The sequence below is a fragment of the Geotrypetes seraphini genome, chromosome 6, assembly GCF_902459505.1.
Source record: "Geotrypetes seraphini chromosome 6, aGeoSer1.1, whole genome shotgun sequence".
Classification (NCBI taxonomy): Eukaryota; Metazoa; Chordata; class Amphibia; order Gymnophiona; family Dermophiidae; genus Geotrypetes; species Geotrypetes seraphini.
The window spans coordinates 51,224,472-51,241,871 of NC_047089.1; the positions used below are offsets into that span (position 1 = coordinate 51,224,472).

The window sequence follows — 17,400 nt, forward strand, 5'->3', positions numbered from 1 at the left end:
AATTTCAACATAATCCACATACAAGACGACACATTTGTTGTATTGTTCAACTAGCTTCTGCATTCCTACAGAGAAGTTTTTCAGCTGCTCCCAAAGCCTGGTGAACTCCACTTCCTTTACTTCATTATCAGAGGTGAATCTGCGATCTCGCAGCATTTCCTTCAATGAACCGAAAATGTGATAATCGCTAGGTGCCAGATCCAGGCTATAAGGAGGATATAGAAGACTTTCAAACCCAAGCTGTTGCACTGTCTCGTCTGTTGCTGCAGATCTATGAGGACGTGCATTGTCATGGTGCAACAAGACTGTTTTGGACAGCATTCTTCTTTTGCTGTGAATTGCAGCTTTAAGTTCATTTCGCAGCAATGCACAGTAATTTTCATTTTTTGCCCATGCACTTGGAAATGCGCCAGAATAAGTTCAACCTAGGCGGTTTACATAAAATGAAACATATTTGTACAAATGCTTCAAAGGCCATAACATAATAAAATAAAGAGGGAGACAGACAAAAAGACACACTAAAGGGGAAAGATGGATACAAAAGGAGGTTAAGATGATTTTCTTGAAGGTGGGCACTAGTGCACGTTCTTCGATGGTGCAATCTTGCAGTGGAGCATCCGTGTTTCTGACCTCGTGGCTGCCACATGACTAAAGGCCAAGCACTGCACTGTGCGTGGATGAACTATCCAACAGGCAATGTACGCATGCATATGTTGCATTTCGCTAGCTCTGTTCCAGTTATCGTGTAATTTAACAATTGCCTTTAATTTTTGATTTGCCCTTATATTATCAAGGTAAGAACCTAATCTCTTTCTATTGGTACCAATTAAGCCAATTAAGCAGTGTATGCACATTGGCTGCTTTAGGTGCCATACACAGAATTTAGGGGAGGGGAGGGTTAGTGGACTGGAAATCACCAAGGATCTGATAACTTCCAGTTCCACCCAGACTGCCCTGACATTAACCAGATAATGCCAAGACAATCTGAGTAGAAATTCACTGGCACCATCCAGTTGGCATGAGTGAACAAGGTGGGAGCCACTCCTACCTGGTTAACATGCTGAATGTTGACCCCCATCATACATAGTTTTTAAAGGCCACATCTTATATAGAAGGTTGTTTTTAATTTTGCTATATTACATGATGATAACAAGCCTTTGGTTTTGTGATTGTGTGAGAGAAATTAGAAAAATTTTGAACTAAATATTCTACAGTCTAAGAAATGCATAAAGTTGTAGGATAATTTGCATATATAAATTTATGTGAAGCTTGAATGCTGAAATTACTATTCTAACTTTATACAACTCTTGAACACTTTATACGAGGGGGTACTGAAAAGTTCTCAGCCCAACCAAGAAGGGAATGATGTGGAGCCTTGAAACTTGCAAGTTATTCTACGTTTACCCTTAAGTTCAACTTACTTGACACATTATGTCTGAAGTTTTTAGAAGCCTTCCAAAAAATGCTTTGATTTTTTTTTGGTCACTGAAATACATATACTACTTTGCTGCTGCAATCATCTCCAAATCACTCGAAAATTGTTGCCCAGATGGAGCAAGATCTGGTGAGTGGGGTGAATGGTCTATGCAATGAAACCCCAGCTGTATCAAAACATCCATCATTTTTCCAGCCTTGTGAGCAGGTGCATTGTCTTGCAAAAAGAAAACTTTCCATAGCTTCCCTCTCCTTTTCTCTTTCAATGCCTCCTTTAACTGGCACGGCAAGTTACAGTAGTATTCTGCATTAACTGTTTGGCCCCTTGGAAGATAGTCACTGTCATTACACGTTCCTGATCCCAAAACATTGTGGATGACCTTTCCTTCTGACTTTTGGGTCTTGAATTTTCTTGGCCTTGGACAACCTGAGTGCTGCCATTGCGTGGACTGTTATGTCTCAGGATCATAGTGGTGTAACTATGTTTCATCAACAGTAACAAGAAATGCCAAAAAGTTGGTACCAGCGCGCTAAAAATTCTGTAAAATCAACTTGGAAGTGGCCACTCAATGTCATTTCTGATCAGCATTCAAACATTTGGCACCCACTTGGCTGATAGCTTCTGCATACCCAGCTGCTCGTAGATTATACACACAACACATTCCCTGATATCTGTAGTATCTCAGCAATTGTTTTAGCTGATACTCGCCAATCTGCGAAAATCAGGTCATGGACATGGTCAACAATTTCAGGAGTTGACACTGTTTTGAGGCTTCCCAGACCTTGCTGCATCTTTGGTCTTGAATTCTCCACACTGAAAGTTTGCACACCACTTCTTCACTGTGGAGTATGATGGGCATTTGTCACTCAGTGTTTGCATTATACATCCATGGATTTATTTTGGAGTTTCCTTCTGCAGGAATAGGAACTTTGATGGCTCAGAGTTCCACACTTGAAAATTCCACCCTTTTTGTTGACATGGTTCAATCAATGATCTGAAACAATGTTAAAATATAGCATTACAATTCTGCAAATTGGCACTGTGCAAAATAAAATAACACTCTCTTCAGCTACAGTGGCAAAATAACACTCAGAATTTAAGAAGTTGGTTTGGCTTAGAACTTTTCAACACTCCCTCATACAACTTGAATTTTGCCACTCAGTGTATTTGCCACTCAGTGTAAACTGAGCCCCACCTTGGCCCACTACTAACCCTGCCCCACTTTGAACTGATTAATTTTGGCAATATAGCCATTTATATGACCAAAATACATCCATTGCCCATGCTGCATTTTTAGTGCTGTGTGGTTAACAGTTGATGCTGGCCACATAAAGGCTTTTGAATATTGGTTCCTTCCTGTATAAGTATAAAGGAACAGCAATGTTGTAAAATGCTGTGTCTAGGCTGCATACTTATTGTAAACGTGAATTATGCTGTATAGTCAACAGACATATCACTTGATTTTATTTTTCATACTTTGGACAGATCATGACCCTCTCCCCCTCGGATGAATTAAATCAAATGGATTCGCCCTCTACATCCTGTGACACAACCTCTGCTGATCCCCATTCCCTTAACATAAGAGCTCCTAGCTTTGAGGTGTCCTTGCCTGACCTGTCTAATCAACTGCTCTCTGAGGATTCTAAGGTGACAGAGTTTGGGAAGCTAGCCCTTAATAGTTTCTACTAATTTAGTATTTTGAAAAGATTGTTCTTTTATTTCTTGAATTTTATCATTAGAGTTGGATGCATGACGCTAATGAAATCAATGTACAGTTTCTCTCTGTCTCTGCCGTTCGTGCTCTAGAAAGCATCACTTTAAATGGTGGTATCTATGATTTCATTCTGAGATATGATCAACTTTGTTGTTCAAATGAGTAGAATTTTGTTGAAGTGATGTTTTCCATTTATTTCACATATCTGCAGAGCTTTAATTATTGTATTTCCATTTGACTCATTTATTCCAAAAATCCAATTACAAGGGGTCATTAGTGGGGATAAAAATTGCATACAACTCATATATCCCAATGCCAAATAACGTCAAAAGCATGTTTCTTAATAGAACCCAAGACCTCGGCAGTGACTTGTTTCACATGAAGTATATCACTCCATGACTCACTGAGTTCATCATCGGTCTTTTCTCAATAATTACATCTTATGTTATCAAGCGTTCAATCTTTGTAGCTTCTTTGCTTAAAATTTAAATATATACATATTATTATGAAAAACAGCTTTACTTGGACCATGGTTACTATACAATTTTAAGCTAAGTAAAGCTATTTTTATAAGAAAATATAGATTAAAATTTTAAGCAAAGAAGCTACTAAGATTGAACGCTTGATAACATAAGATGCAATTATTGAGAAAAGACCGATGATGAACTCGGTGAGTCATGGAGTGATATATTTCATGTGGAACAAGTCACTGCCGAGGTCATGGGTTCTATAAAGAAATGTGCTTTTGACATTATTTGGCATTGGGATATATGAGTTGTATAGCATTTATTCAGAAAGCTAGGATATCTGCACAGGGCCATTACAAAGAAAAGAACATGGATATCTTAAATCTACTTTTCCCAACTTGAAGTGGGTGGTTTTGGCGATCAGGCGAGTGAAAGTAGATATAATAGTTGCATTCTTCACAAAAAACCATATACCCTTTGTACAACCAAGAGACATGCAGCACATCATATCAGTGAGTGCTGTATATGAGTTTGCTTACTAATCGTGGGATGTTTCGTGTTTAATACCTCCAGGTATTAAAGGAAAATGGAAGAATAATACCTTTTAAGCTGTGAAGTTTGGGAATAAAAATAGTTTGCAAGTGCCACAACTCTCCATATAGAAAAACAAACTCAGATTTGCATGTCTTCTGCAAAATTAGAAGATATGCCAAACATTATTCAGAGGAGTAAGTTTCCATAGGATGAAGGTATATCCCTCCTGAGTCGCCCCAGATATCTAGTTTTATGGCCTGTCGCAAAGGACAGCAAATCCAATATACAGTATGCAGATATTCATCCATTTACATAGTTCAGGAATTTGCAGGACTGAGGTCAAAGCTGATCCTATACTGTACACAGAATATAAAGTTGATATTGTGTAAAACCTGTTGAAATCAAAGATGAGGTAAGCAGACAGTAAGGCCCAAATTCTCTAAACGGTGCCGTAAATTAGACAGCAGTAGGCGCCCTACCGTCACCTAAGTTAATTGGTGTTAATCAGCGCAGTAATTGACCATTTTGTGTAAAACCAGTTAAAAAGTAATTTAAAAAATATAGGCATCCAGAAGCACCTACAAAAAAGGATGCCATAATTGTGTCTACAGAAGCGCCTAACGACACCTAAGGTCAAAGTAGATGTGGTTTACGCTGGAAATGACCTTGGGCACCTCTGTAGACCTGATTCTCATCAAATATAGGTGCTGGTAATGTGGGCCAGAAAAATTTTCCAGCGCTTATGTTAGACATAAGCCCGCGATTCACTTCACTGTGCCTACGCATGATTGACACGCAGCTGGCACCGTTTTTGGAGGCGACGGCCAATGTGGGCGCCGTTACTAGAATCCAACCCTAAAAGTCCAGCAGTTTTCTCCATCCCCCAGGAAAGAAAGAAAACCCTAGAAAAGCTGCCGTGAACCTAGGAAGGATAGCTGACAAGACCCAGTAAAACACAGGGAGTTAGATGCCCAGGGAGGAGGGGCAGGTAAGAATCCAAATCCAGGAGGATAGCCAAACACCCCTGCCAGGCATGTTCTGGCTGCCTCAGTATTAGAGAGGGCCTGAGCCCAAAGGAAGGGGGAGCCAGGCCCCCTATGCCCCCTCCCCTGTGGCTACACCACCGGGTAAAACACTGAAATACTTTGTAGGCATGTATGTGTGCAGAGTACATGTACAAATTCAGAGCAGGTGTAAATTTATACTTAGTCATTTGTGCACTATTGGAGATGGCTCTGGTTGCATATTTTATAAAGGGACTTTACACATATAAATACCAATTGTATAAAATGCACTTGTAAATCAAAATTTCACCTCCATGCTCAAACTACACTCACTGGACCCTTTCATGCACAGGCCCCCCAAATTCTGCATATGGCGCCATAAGTTGTGCACACTCAGCTTAATTGTTTAACAAGCCTAATGGGCAAATAACATTTCATAATTACACTAATTAGAAGTTAACGCGCATAACTTGGTGCATTCTATAACGTACGCATTAGTTCTAGTGCGTGAATCTGAAAAGAGGGCCTGGCCAGGGGAGGAGCGTGGGCATTCCTAAAATTTATGTGCACTGTTATAGAATATGCCCAATTCACATACAAGTTAGGCACAGATATTTAGGCCTGGTTTTCCATGGCCTAAAATGGGTGCACCTAAAAGTTATACTCGCGTGTGCTTAGCTTAATTCTATAAGGTGTGTGTACCTTTTATAAGACTGGATTATGTGCCATTTAGTACAGTCTATTAGCATAATTTTACAAAAGTCATTTTCTGCTTGTAAGAAAACAGACTTTACAAACGGTAAAAGGTTCAAAAGATTTACCCCCTCCCCCCCCCCCCATGTGGCCAATTTTGCATAGATCATCCAGGTAGTAAGAAGAATGTCCAAGTACACAATTTCCCGAATATTTTACAATAGAGTCTCTGAACGCTGAAGCCTTTTATAAAATACCTATAAGTGTGTGAGAAATACGCTCAAGATAACAAGCATGTACAGCAGGATTAGCCACATTCAGAAAAAAGAGTAACATCATTGAGGTTTTGATCGGCTAAGTGCCAATTTTGCACGTGTTTGGCAGATTTTATAAGACTGAATGGCCAAGGGGGGTTCCAGTTAAGGAGTCAGGCTAGAAAGCTCTAATTGTTTGGGATTTTAGAGATAGTTTTCAGTACCAGAGAGTTACGCACAATTGTCCCCTCATTCACTCCTACAAACCTCAAGTCCAAATGAATAGTTATTTGTCATGCATGCTTCAAAGAAGGTGTAAATGCCAATGTCTAGATTTGTAAGTATGTGTGTGGTTTTCTTGCACAAATGGAATACATTTGTAGATTTCAGGACCGCCCAGAATACTCCCCTTTGAAAATCTTGCACTGCTTGGGTGATTTCCACTTATAAATGTGCTATTTACACAGGCAAGTGTCACATTAGCCTTCTAAGATGACCTTCTGTGTCTTCAGGTTGCTGGGGGTTTTTTTTAGCCTCTAGCTGCCACTGTGCTGTTGCTTTCCATGACCATCTTCTCACTACTCTGCTAAATTCTCTCCTTGTGTTTTTTATCAACTGCCCTTGGTGTTTTTTTGTGGCAGTTTCCTCCTCACCTTGGAACCTGAATCTTTTCCCGGCGTCTTAGGCCTAGATTCACAAAGCAAACCAATCGTGTACCAATTGGTTTGCAACCCCATTACGACCAAAATTCCCTCCGGCCTGCTTCACTTACCTCTCCTGCGATCCACTTCCAATCCGTGCATGCAAATGAGAGGAAACGCATGCAAAGTAGGCAGGGATGTGATTCACAACACAAAATTTCACATCCGACTGGGCTGGCCGATCAACTGAAGAAGCGACTGCTAGGAAGCAGTCAAACGTCTTTCCGACTCTCCTGCTCTATTGAAGCCCTGCTCTCTGCCCTGTCAGCCCTGATCTCCTGTAGCCCTGATCTGCCTGCCCCGAATGCCTCCCCCTGCCCCGAACGCCTGCCTGACATGTCCTCTCTGCTCCCCCTGGCTCTGCTGCCTTCCCTGCAGTACGAGCCCACGGTTTAAAGCAGAGCTGCATGCCGCAGTGCAGCCCTGCTTTAAATCCTCAGGCTCGCACTGCAAGGAAGGCAGCAAGAGCAGGGCTTGGAAGGGGAGAGCAGGAAAGTCGGCGCATGTGAAAGTTAAAAAAAAAAAAAGTTGGGTCTAGACGCATGCTCAGACCATCTACAGATGGTCTGCGCATGCGTTGGTATCGCAGACCTGTGATCCGTGCCGGCAGATGGGGGCGTTCCTCCGATCGCCCCCATCTGAATATTTGAATTTAGGGAATTCATCGGACCTGCCCGGATCAGGTTCGTGAATCCAGCACTTAGTCCTTTTCTTTTTTTAGTCTCTCTCTCGTTATCTCCTTTTTCTTCTCATTGCTGTCCATGCCTTCGTAGCTTTCTGTTTTGGTCTTTGGAAATAACTCAAGAATTATCATACAAGGTCAAGGCCAAAGGTCAATCAAGCCCAGTATCCTGTTTCCAACAAGTACTCAGCAGGATCCCAAAAAGTAGAAAGACTAGATGCAGCTTATCCAAAGGACAGGCAGCAGTTTTGTACAAATTTACCTTAACAGTTTCTACATTTTCTTTACCATACTTCATCTCAGTCTCATGTAACCCACTTCTTTTTTTCTCAGCTATTTCAATCTTTTACCAAAATATCTTTTTCACCCTTGCTTTCCTTTGCAAATCATTATCATCTCTCTACACTGCATCTCTCCTGCATTCTACATCATGAGCTCAAATGCATCTCTTCCCTACCTCTTCCTCCTTCCGCTCTGAGCCATCATCTCTCTCAACCATCATATTCCTCCAACAGTCTTTTCAGCACTTATCAGACCTTCCTTTTCCTAGTCATCTTGTCCAGGACGTCTCAACCCAATCCTCAGGGCACACCAAGTCTCATCAGGATATTCACAGTGAATATGTACGAGATAGATTTGCATACCAAGGAGGAAGTGTATGAAAATCTATCTTATGCATATTCATTGTGGATATCTTGAAAAGCCAATGGTACTTGATGTGGTCCAAGAACTCAGTTGAGAAGCCCTGATCTAATCTCCTCTTGACACCTTTTCTTTCCTTTGCTCTCTAAGAATTCTTTTCTGGAGTAAAATGTCTGGCTAAAGGAGTGCTGTTTGGCTTGTAATTATGTCCAAAAATGCTTCTATAGACTTTGCATGATCCGTTCTATCTCTAATCTTCTCAAAACTCCCTCTCTAAATATTCTTTTAACATTTTACAAGTCATTTCACAACTAGATGAATGCAATGCCCTATATTCGGGGCATTACCCAAAAAGAACTCGGAGAAACTTCAAATAATCCAGAACACTGTCGTCAAACTTCTCTTCAAAGCAAAAAAAAAAAAAAACAATCACGTTACCCCTCTCTTAATTAAGGCACACTAGTTACCCATATCATATCACCTGACTTACAAAATTCTATTTCTAACATTTAAAACTAAAATGACACAAACCCCGGGATTCATCAACAGATATCTTACACCATATACTCCATCTCGATTCTTGCACCCCAGTAACCAAAACTTATTAGAAATCCTTCAACCCGTCACAATCTTCAGTGTCGCTACTCCAACGTTATGGAACAAAATGCCATCCCGTCTCCGCGAAGACGCCTCCCTCTCTAAAATTTAAAATCAACCCTGAAAACATTTCTTCTTAAGGATGCCTTCTGTTGTTAACAACGCCATAAGTATTATCTTCCAGGCAGGCCTCTAAATCCCCCTCCTTTCGTTATCTCCCCTTAAATGTTCTGTCCTATCAGAAATTGTGCTTCTACTCCCACCTCTCCTCTACTTCGCTTTGTATGTCCACTTTGTGTGTCGCCCCAATCTATTTTATATTTTAGTCTTTTTAATTATGTACACTGCTTTGATAATATGTAAGCGGTATACCAAATTTTAATCAACATGAAACTTGAGAGGGACTGTGCGAGAGAGTATGCAGCAGCGGGAGGAATCTGAAACTCTGCAAGAGAAGAGCAACTTACTGTTTGTCCCATTGTGACCCTGCAGTGACTGCAGTGTAGCAGTACTAGCTTAACTCCTGTCTAGCCAGACTGCCAGCTCTCCAGTGTATGAGGGGGTGGTAGAATTCATAACAGATCAGAACAAAACAACATGGAAAAAAAGAAATACTAGGTCTGCTTTATTAAACCTAGACTTGGAGTGCAAAAATAAAACAATGGCCTAACGTTGAAAAATTCAGCATGTGGAATAAATGGCTCTGAGCATTTACTTCTTTCTTTTCTGTATGTAAATCTTTTTAAAAGGAAATGGGACAGTTAATTAAGGTTCCTTAAGTAGTTGATGCTTGGACTTTCCTGCTGTGCACCTGATGCCCATACTGGTGGTCTTCTGAATGCATGTTTCTCGGGAGGCTTCAGTGGTTGTGGAGTGCAGCTGACATTCTTGGTCTTCTTCTTCGGGACAGTGGGCTCTGTGAGATGATGTGGTATGCATGTCTTCTATGGAATTCCTTCCTGCGTGGGAACTCTCTTTATGCAGCTCACACATTTAACTTCATTCAGGCTTTCTGTCATTCCATCACACCATTACATTCTAGCAAAAGTATTTTGCCGTATTTGCATATAACGTTCCATCCAGTTGCCTGAAGCTAATGTGTCCAGAAGACTTAATTCTTCCATTGAGAAAGGTTGGTAAAAGACTTAATATTGCTTTTCCTCTTCACTCATGTCAATTGAACGGTGTATTTCAGTATGAATTTGAATTGAGGTACAGTGTAATTTTGGGTAAAGGCTTTAGATTGGAGTACAGGGATGTTCTTTCTGTTGGTCATGTATAAGAAGTGCTAATTAAGACCAGGGCACATTAAATCTTATTTGTTGACAAAGAAGAAGGCTCTGTCAGGGTCTAGAATAGTGGGCTGGCTTGCTTATAAGATTGCATCTATGTGCCAATTAAGTAGCAATGTTGATAGGAGTAATGTGCTCATGGTTTTCCACTGAAGCCTAGTTTTGACTGTGTTATTGCAGTCTAGGCATTGGTGAATTCATGAGTTTAAACAATCACTATGCCTGAGGGACACTGACTGAAGTTCCAAGAAGCTGCAGTCCTTGTAATGTGCCCTCTAGGAACAACAAGGTCTCCTTTTTCACTTGCAGACATTTTATTTGTGTGCTGTCGTAAGACAAGGATTCTGTACTGTGGAGGAAGGAAATACTTTATTGTCTCTCAGTCCTAAGAGCAGAAACACCAGACACACAGGGATAGGGTGTTAGAGTCTGTAATATTGGACTTTCAGACTATTCTGTAAAGCCAGCTCAGCTGATCACGTAGAGGATGCAGAGTTTAATTTTCTGTCTTCATATGTCTTCCATATGTCCTATATGTGATAAAAGAGAATCATGTTAGGAAACTTGTCAGGCTACTTTAAAATCCTTCTTTCAAAGAAACTTCTAACATGTTCATTACAAGTAATGGAATAAGTAAAGAAAGGTTCCATGAGAGAAAATATATATTTGCTTCCCTTTCCCCCTGGCCTTCCAGAGGCTGAATTTTCAGGAAATATTATATGCATCCTGGCTGTTGGAATTTCACTTGGTAAATTTGGCACAAAGCCTCGGCTTTTTCCCTCTAGCCTGTCATCTGCAGGCATGTTACAGTGGATGGCAGGAAACTCCCTCCACACCTGGATACCAGATCCAAATTGAACATGCTGAGGCCAGGGCCTGTCAGCAACCAACAGAAGTGTAATTTAGCATAATTATGCAGAGCTATTTAAAGTCAGCTGAGTGCCTGCTTTGTGAAGCACATGAGGTTGCTCATTGGAACCTTCTTAATGGTTAAATGGCAAAATTCATGACGAGAAAAAGTCTGCATATTTACTTTCTTTTTTTTTTTTTAAACTTAGTTTTTCTCCTGCTCCTTTTCGCTTTCCAATTCAGTCAGAATTTGATATCGTGTCCTTTCCTTCACATATACCTAGGCACTTTTATTTTGTATTCCTAATCTAGTCATTACAGTGACGATCTGCAGCCAGGAACCATGCCGTTATGAGCCCTCACTCTTTTCAGCATTTATATACCACTTATAGACTAAGTGGTTTACATTCAGGTATTCAAGCATTTTTCCCTATCAGTCCCAGCGAACTCGCACTCTTATCTAATGTACCTGGGGTAATGGGGAATTAGGTGACTTGCCCAGGGTCACAAGGAGCAGCACGGGATTTGAACCCAGGGTGCTGAGGCTGTAGCTTTAACCACTGCACCCCCCACCACCACTACCACTCTGTTCATATGAAGGCAAATCTTTAACAGTGTACCTATATTTAGGCACCTGTTCTATAAAGGAAAGTAGATGCCTACTTCATGTTATAGAATGCTTGGGTAACAGGTTAGCTACACACCTATAATTTAGATGGGAACACTTAGGGCTCCTTTTACGAAGTCGCGTTAGCAGTTTAATGTGCATAATAGCACGCGCTAATTTGCCGGCCACGCTAGCCGCTACCGCCTCCGCTTGAGCAAGCGGTAGTTTTTCAGCTAGCGCGGGGGTTAGCGCACGCTAAAAAGGTGCGTGCGATGAAGCCGCTAACGCGGCTTCATAGAAGGAGCCCTTAATGCTGGCTATAGAAATGGTGTAAATGGTAGAGATTTTCTATAAGTTACAGGCGCAAGTGAGAGTCCTGCCCACGTGCTCTGCCCAGACTCCACCTAAGGCAGAAAATACCTGCTATGTAAAATACATGTTTTGTAATGTATGCACATATTTACAGGATAGCACTGATAGAATTTTGCCTTATGCACATATGAGTGGGGTTTCAACTGACTAGCTCCTAAAATTACAGAATATTCTTGCTCGTTGTTTGAGTAAGATTAATAACTGTTTCCCGAGTCACTGTGCTCATGACAGCAAATAATTCATGGAGGACTTCTCATATACTGACAGACTGAAAAAGCTGGAAAAGTGGAGACTTAGAGGAGACATGATAGAAACCTTCAAGATCATGAAGGGCATAGAAAGAGTAGATAGGGACAGATTTTTCAAATTATGGGGAACCACAAGTACAAGGGGGCACTCAGAGAAATTGAAAGGGGGAAGGTTTAGAACAAATGCCAGGAAGTTCTTTTTCACCCAGAGGGTGGTGGACACATGGAACGCACTACCGGAGGATGTGATAAGCAGGAGCACGCTACAGGGCTTCAAAGAAGGTTTAGATAGGTACCTGGAAGACCAAGGGATTGAGGGGTATAGATAGGAGTAGAGGTAGGTTATAGGGATAGGATTAGAGACAGTACAGAATTAGTCAGGGACACTGTTCAGGCAACTAGGCCTGATGGGCCGCCGCGGGAGCGGACCGCTGAGCAAGATGGACCTCTGGTCTGACTCGGCGGAGGCAACCTCTTATGTTCTCTTATGTTCCACTAGTTCTGGTCTTCCTCCCCTCCACCGCTTAATTTGCTTATTGATTATTATGTTCATACGTTGCAATAGCCAAATCGGGAAGTAGCAAGCAAAGTGTTGGATGCAAACTATTTTAGTGCACTGCTTGCTCAGATCCAAGCATTAAATGACCACAAGATTTACTTACTGCGTATTCTTTTATGTAAACAAATCTCTGTACAGGTTCCCTGGTTGAAACAATCACTCAAAGGGAAAGGAAAGGGATTAGGGCTTGTATACTACCTTTTTATTGTTTTATAATCACATTCAAAGCGGTTTACATTCAGCTACTTAAGCATTTCCCCTGGGCTCTAATGTACCTGGGGCAGTGGAGGATTAAGTGACTTACCCAGGGTCACAAGGAGCAGCACAGGATTTGAACACACAACCTCAGGGTGTTGATGCTGTAGCTCTAACCACTACACCACACTCTCCTCCTAGCATAATTCATTGCAAATTGAGGCAAACCATTGCACTTGTTTGTTGGGCATTTTTACACTTTGGAGTAGTCAAGTCACCACACAAGAGACAAAAGGGTAGTTACTAGGCTGTGAGAAAATTTTGTTATTTTACTGCAACAAAATTGACTCAGTGCTACTCAATTATGGTGACTCAAATAAAGAGGTGAAAACGGTCAGAAGAAAAAGAATCTTTAATGATAAGAAGAGGACTTGACACAACTGTGGTTTCAGCCTATTATCATGAAAGGTTACCTTTGACTGAATCTTCTGACCATTTTCATCTCTTCATTTGATGGTCAATGCTTTTTGTTTGCCCTTGGTATTTTCATAGAGACCTTTCTCTAGTTTCTTCATACTCCCTGAATTACAGCACATGCTACTCTGCTCCCATCAGCCGGAGAAGTATATGAGCTCCTCATTTCCCACTGCCGGTCAAAGTCTTGCAATAAAAGCTGCACAGAACTTCCCAGCTGGCAATGGGCTGAGGCATTTGCTTTCTGGCATTTGCTCTGGCAGCTGAGGGCAGGAGCAGAGTGCTGTAATTGAGGAAGTTGTGGCAACGTCTTGAAAAGTAAGTTACATTCGTCACCTTCTACCTGTGCACTTTGGGGAGCTGGGACGAGGGGACAAATAGGAGATTGGGAGAGAGGGAAAGTTCCTCGTGCCACCGCTGTCACCGTCATGGTGAACCCGCAGCAAAATTTGGCTTGGTGAATTCCTTGTTTGAATTTACACCACGTTGAGGAAGGTTTATGCGCATAGTTTTGAAAATAGCCTGGAAAATCTGAATATGCCAGAAAGCAAATGTAAACGTGTGCATAAATTCCCTGAGATAATTTTTAAAGCGATCATGGGCACACTATTGCTTTGAAAATTTGGCAATATGTGCCCAGGGAAAAGTATACCAAATTTATTTTTTTATATATACAATTGGAAAATTACCCCTTAAATGTTCCTGTATTGACTTTTGTAGGTGGAAGTGGTTCTTGAAGAGGATGATACAATGGTTCAAGAGGATGATCTTTCAGGGTCAATGAGTGAACTCCCAACAGCATTTGAGTGCACCGATAGCCTCAGCTTAGAGTTGACAGAGGGTGAGGAAAAAGAGGACAGAGCACCAGAGCAGCTCTCTCTTGCAAGGTAGGTGTATTATGGTGATTTTTATATCTCCTGTAAGAGATGTGGCACAAGTTGATTGTAAAGTTGATTCATACACAGGCTGTAGTGCATGGGGTTAGGTTGCATAATCAAAATTAGTCTTTGAAATTTTTGAGCAGATTTTACTGTCCATATCTCATTTAATATGGAAAAGCCATAGTATACAAAGGCAGCTTCACTGATGCATTATATAATGCCTTGGTTCAGTATAAGGTCCCTGAACCAGCCATATTCAAATCTTTTTCATTCTACTTCATTGTAAATCTGGAGAGAGGTGTTTTAACCAATAGTGTAAGTAATCAGGCATGCTGCAATGTGCTGTGCCACCTGTAGCAATGTCAAGGCCAATGCTGGCAGGTCCATTAATGTGACATTACAATAGTCAAAGTGTGGTAACATAAAACTGCAATATCATCTAAAAATGAGCTGGTGAAAAAAGCTCTCTCATTCTATGTAGTGACCATAATTTAAAGAAATCTGTTTTGATAACATATTCTAAATGGTTCCTTAAAGATAGAGAAGAGTCAAGTAGTACCTCTATAAAACAGATGAAATTTAAGATTCAGACACCACTTTGAATGATGTATGTATGGCAAGAGTCCTTTCTGTTGATGCAAAGACTGGTAAGAGCGGATAGCGTAGCTGGTTTTAAGAAAAGTCCATAGTCTGTTATTGAGAAAGACATAGGGGAAGTCACTGCTTGCCCTCAATCGGTAGCATGGAATGTTGCTAGTTCTTGGGTTTTGGCCAGGTACTAGAGACCTGGATTGGCCACCATGAGAACGGGCTACTGGGCTTGATGGACCATTGGTCTGACCCAGTAAGGCTATTCTTATGTTCTTATCGTCAACGTGGAATAATGTTATTTGGATTTCTGCCAGGTACTTGTGACCTGGATTGCCCACAGAATTGGAATTGGCCACTGGACTGGAAACAGAAAACTGGGTTAGATGGACCACTGGTTTGATCCAGTATGGCTATTCTTATGAGCATCATTGGTCCAAGAAACTCTGAAATCCAAGTTATGTGCGCTAGTGTTTCCTTACATGTTTTGTTTCCTTATCGTGACTTGAATGGTTATGGTCTTCTGACTCTGGGATCAGTTTTTGACTGTGAGAGGCATAATAGGAGTATGGGAAGTTCATCATTCTCAAGATAGTTTTACAGATTTGGTTTGTTGACGGTCTGATGGAGGTTTCTATTGTTTACATTAGTTTAGGGTAAAGGGGGTGGGTCATGATATACCACTTTCTCTGTGTGGTTTACACAATCAAAGCGGTTTGCATGAGGCAGTGAAGTGTTAAGTGACTTGTCCAGAGTCACAAGGAACTGCAGTGGGAATCGAACTCACAACCTCATGGTGCTGAAGCAGCTGCTCTAACCACTAGGCCACTCCTCCACTTGTGATGAGGGCTGTGGAGTCGGTACACCAAACCTTCAACTCCAGCTCTTCTATTTTTCTACTGTCCAACTCCAGCTCCCAACTCCTACAGATATTAGGCTTTAAATATTTTGTTCTGGATCGCAAGTACTGGTAAATATAAGGGTAGATTTTATTTATCTACTGTAGTTTTAAAATTTATTACCTGCAATAATTCTGTGTAGGACAAAGATATAAAATAATTAACTTACTATATATTACAATGTAAGTTTTTAGGTTTTATTGTGAAGCTGGAGTTGGTACATTTTTACATTTTACTTTTACTCCTCCCAAAACTGCTTCTGACTCCAGTTCCACAGCCCTGTTTGTAATGATGACAACTTTACAGAAACTGCTCAATGTGGTGTACACTGGGAAGGCAGAATATAAATTATAAAATGAAATTCCCTTGTTGGATGAATTGCTTACTTTAAAGTGCAAAGTCAATTATTTAAAAACTGAAAGTCGATTCCATAGCTGCATTGCTATTTACACTTCTCCCTCCGTATTCGTTGTGATAGGGGATTAACAGACCCACGAATACAAAAAAAACTGTGAATAACTTTTTCATATGTTATTCGCTGTTTTCTATATGGTGAAACCATGAATAACATGGTGGGAGACCTGGCCTGTTCCTGAAGAGTGGCAAAACACAGTGAAGAAAGTGCTGGGAATCAGCGATTTCTCTATGCAAACTGATGTAATTGGGGGGGTGGAGGAGCCAGCAAACTAAAAAACGCAAATAATCAAAACCGCAAATGCTGAAATTGCAAATACGGAGGGAGAAGTGTCATTTTTTACAATGTACATGATTTCACCTTGAACACAGGGAGATTTGCAGTTGCTATTTCAGCATTAGACTTATATCCTTGCCAGATATGTAATTTACAAGTTACTCTTGCATCACATCTTTAAAAATAATGTACATACTCAGCTGGATGTGTTTAAACTCAACTGAGTAAAGTAACTATAATTAGAAACCACACCAGCCAAAAACGGACCCTAGAGATAGCTTATCTCAGAGCACAGTCTGACTTTTGCCTAATTTTTAAATTCAGCATGTACAGATTAAAGCCTCCCAGCACTATTTATTTATTGCAGTCTCGTTGTCTTTTACAACTTCTACTCCTTAAAAGGAGAAAAGCTTTCTTCTCATTCTGCTTGGGTCTCTGAGTGCTCTCATTGGCCCTAATAGATGAGGAACCCTACCTCAGCTGCCCCCAGCTGGGGAGCAGAACTACAGCCCGAGCCATAGGGCCCACATCACTTCTGGTCCATATTTTTGCTTACAGTCTTATTGATTCCCCCCCCCTCCCACCTTGAAGTCAGGCACAGTTCATCTTTTGCCAGCCATTTAATTATATAATTCCAATTCCACTTTCACCCTTAGATTGTTAAAAGTCAGTTTTCAAGTAGCTCACTTGGGGGGGATAATTTTTATAAAGCTTCATGTAAAACTTGTTATACATGAAAGAGATTTATAAAATTGTGAGATCACACGTGCATGTAAACAAAAATGCAAGCACTGAAAGTTGAAAATTTCTTAGTATAAAATATGTACACTGTGAGGGTAACTTTGTAATGGAGCGCTATGGGTAGGCACCTACAGAAGTGCTATTTTATAAAGACAAGTGGGTACCTATTGTTCTTTGTAAAATACTGGAATATCGCTTGAGAGCGGGTATGGACCCTGCCCTACTCCACCCCTGTGCACATCTACTGTAAAAGTCCTTGGCTTGCACCACATCTGCATTTA

The 17,400-nt window shown here is 40.9% G+C and overlaps 1 protein-coding gene across 7 annotated transcripts in view; it reads left to right on the forward strand.

Annotated features, from left to right (window-relative positions):
- The window catches only part of FRY (FRY microtubule binding protein), a 501,309-nt gene that overhangs the window by 425,278 nt on the left and 58,631 nt on the right, over positions 1 to 17,400 (forward strand). For 6 of the 7 annotated variants that reach the window (XM_033948457.1, XM_033948458.1, XM_033948459.1 and 3 more), the window contains 2 exons: positions 2,921 to 3,082; positions 14,040 to 14,206. In XM_033948457.1, coding sequence (XP_033804348.1) covers positions 2,921 to 3,082; positions 14,040 to 14,206 — 329 coding nt within the window. The remainder of the gene's footprint in view (positions 1 to 2,920; positions 3,083 to 14,039; positions 14,207 to 17,400) is intronic. The other variant, XM_033948462.1, reaches the window with a different exon arrangement.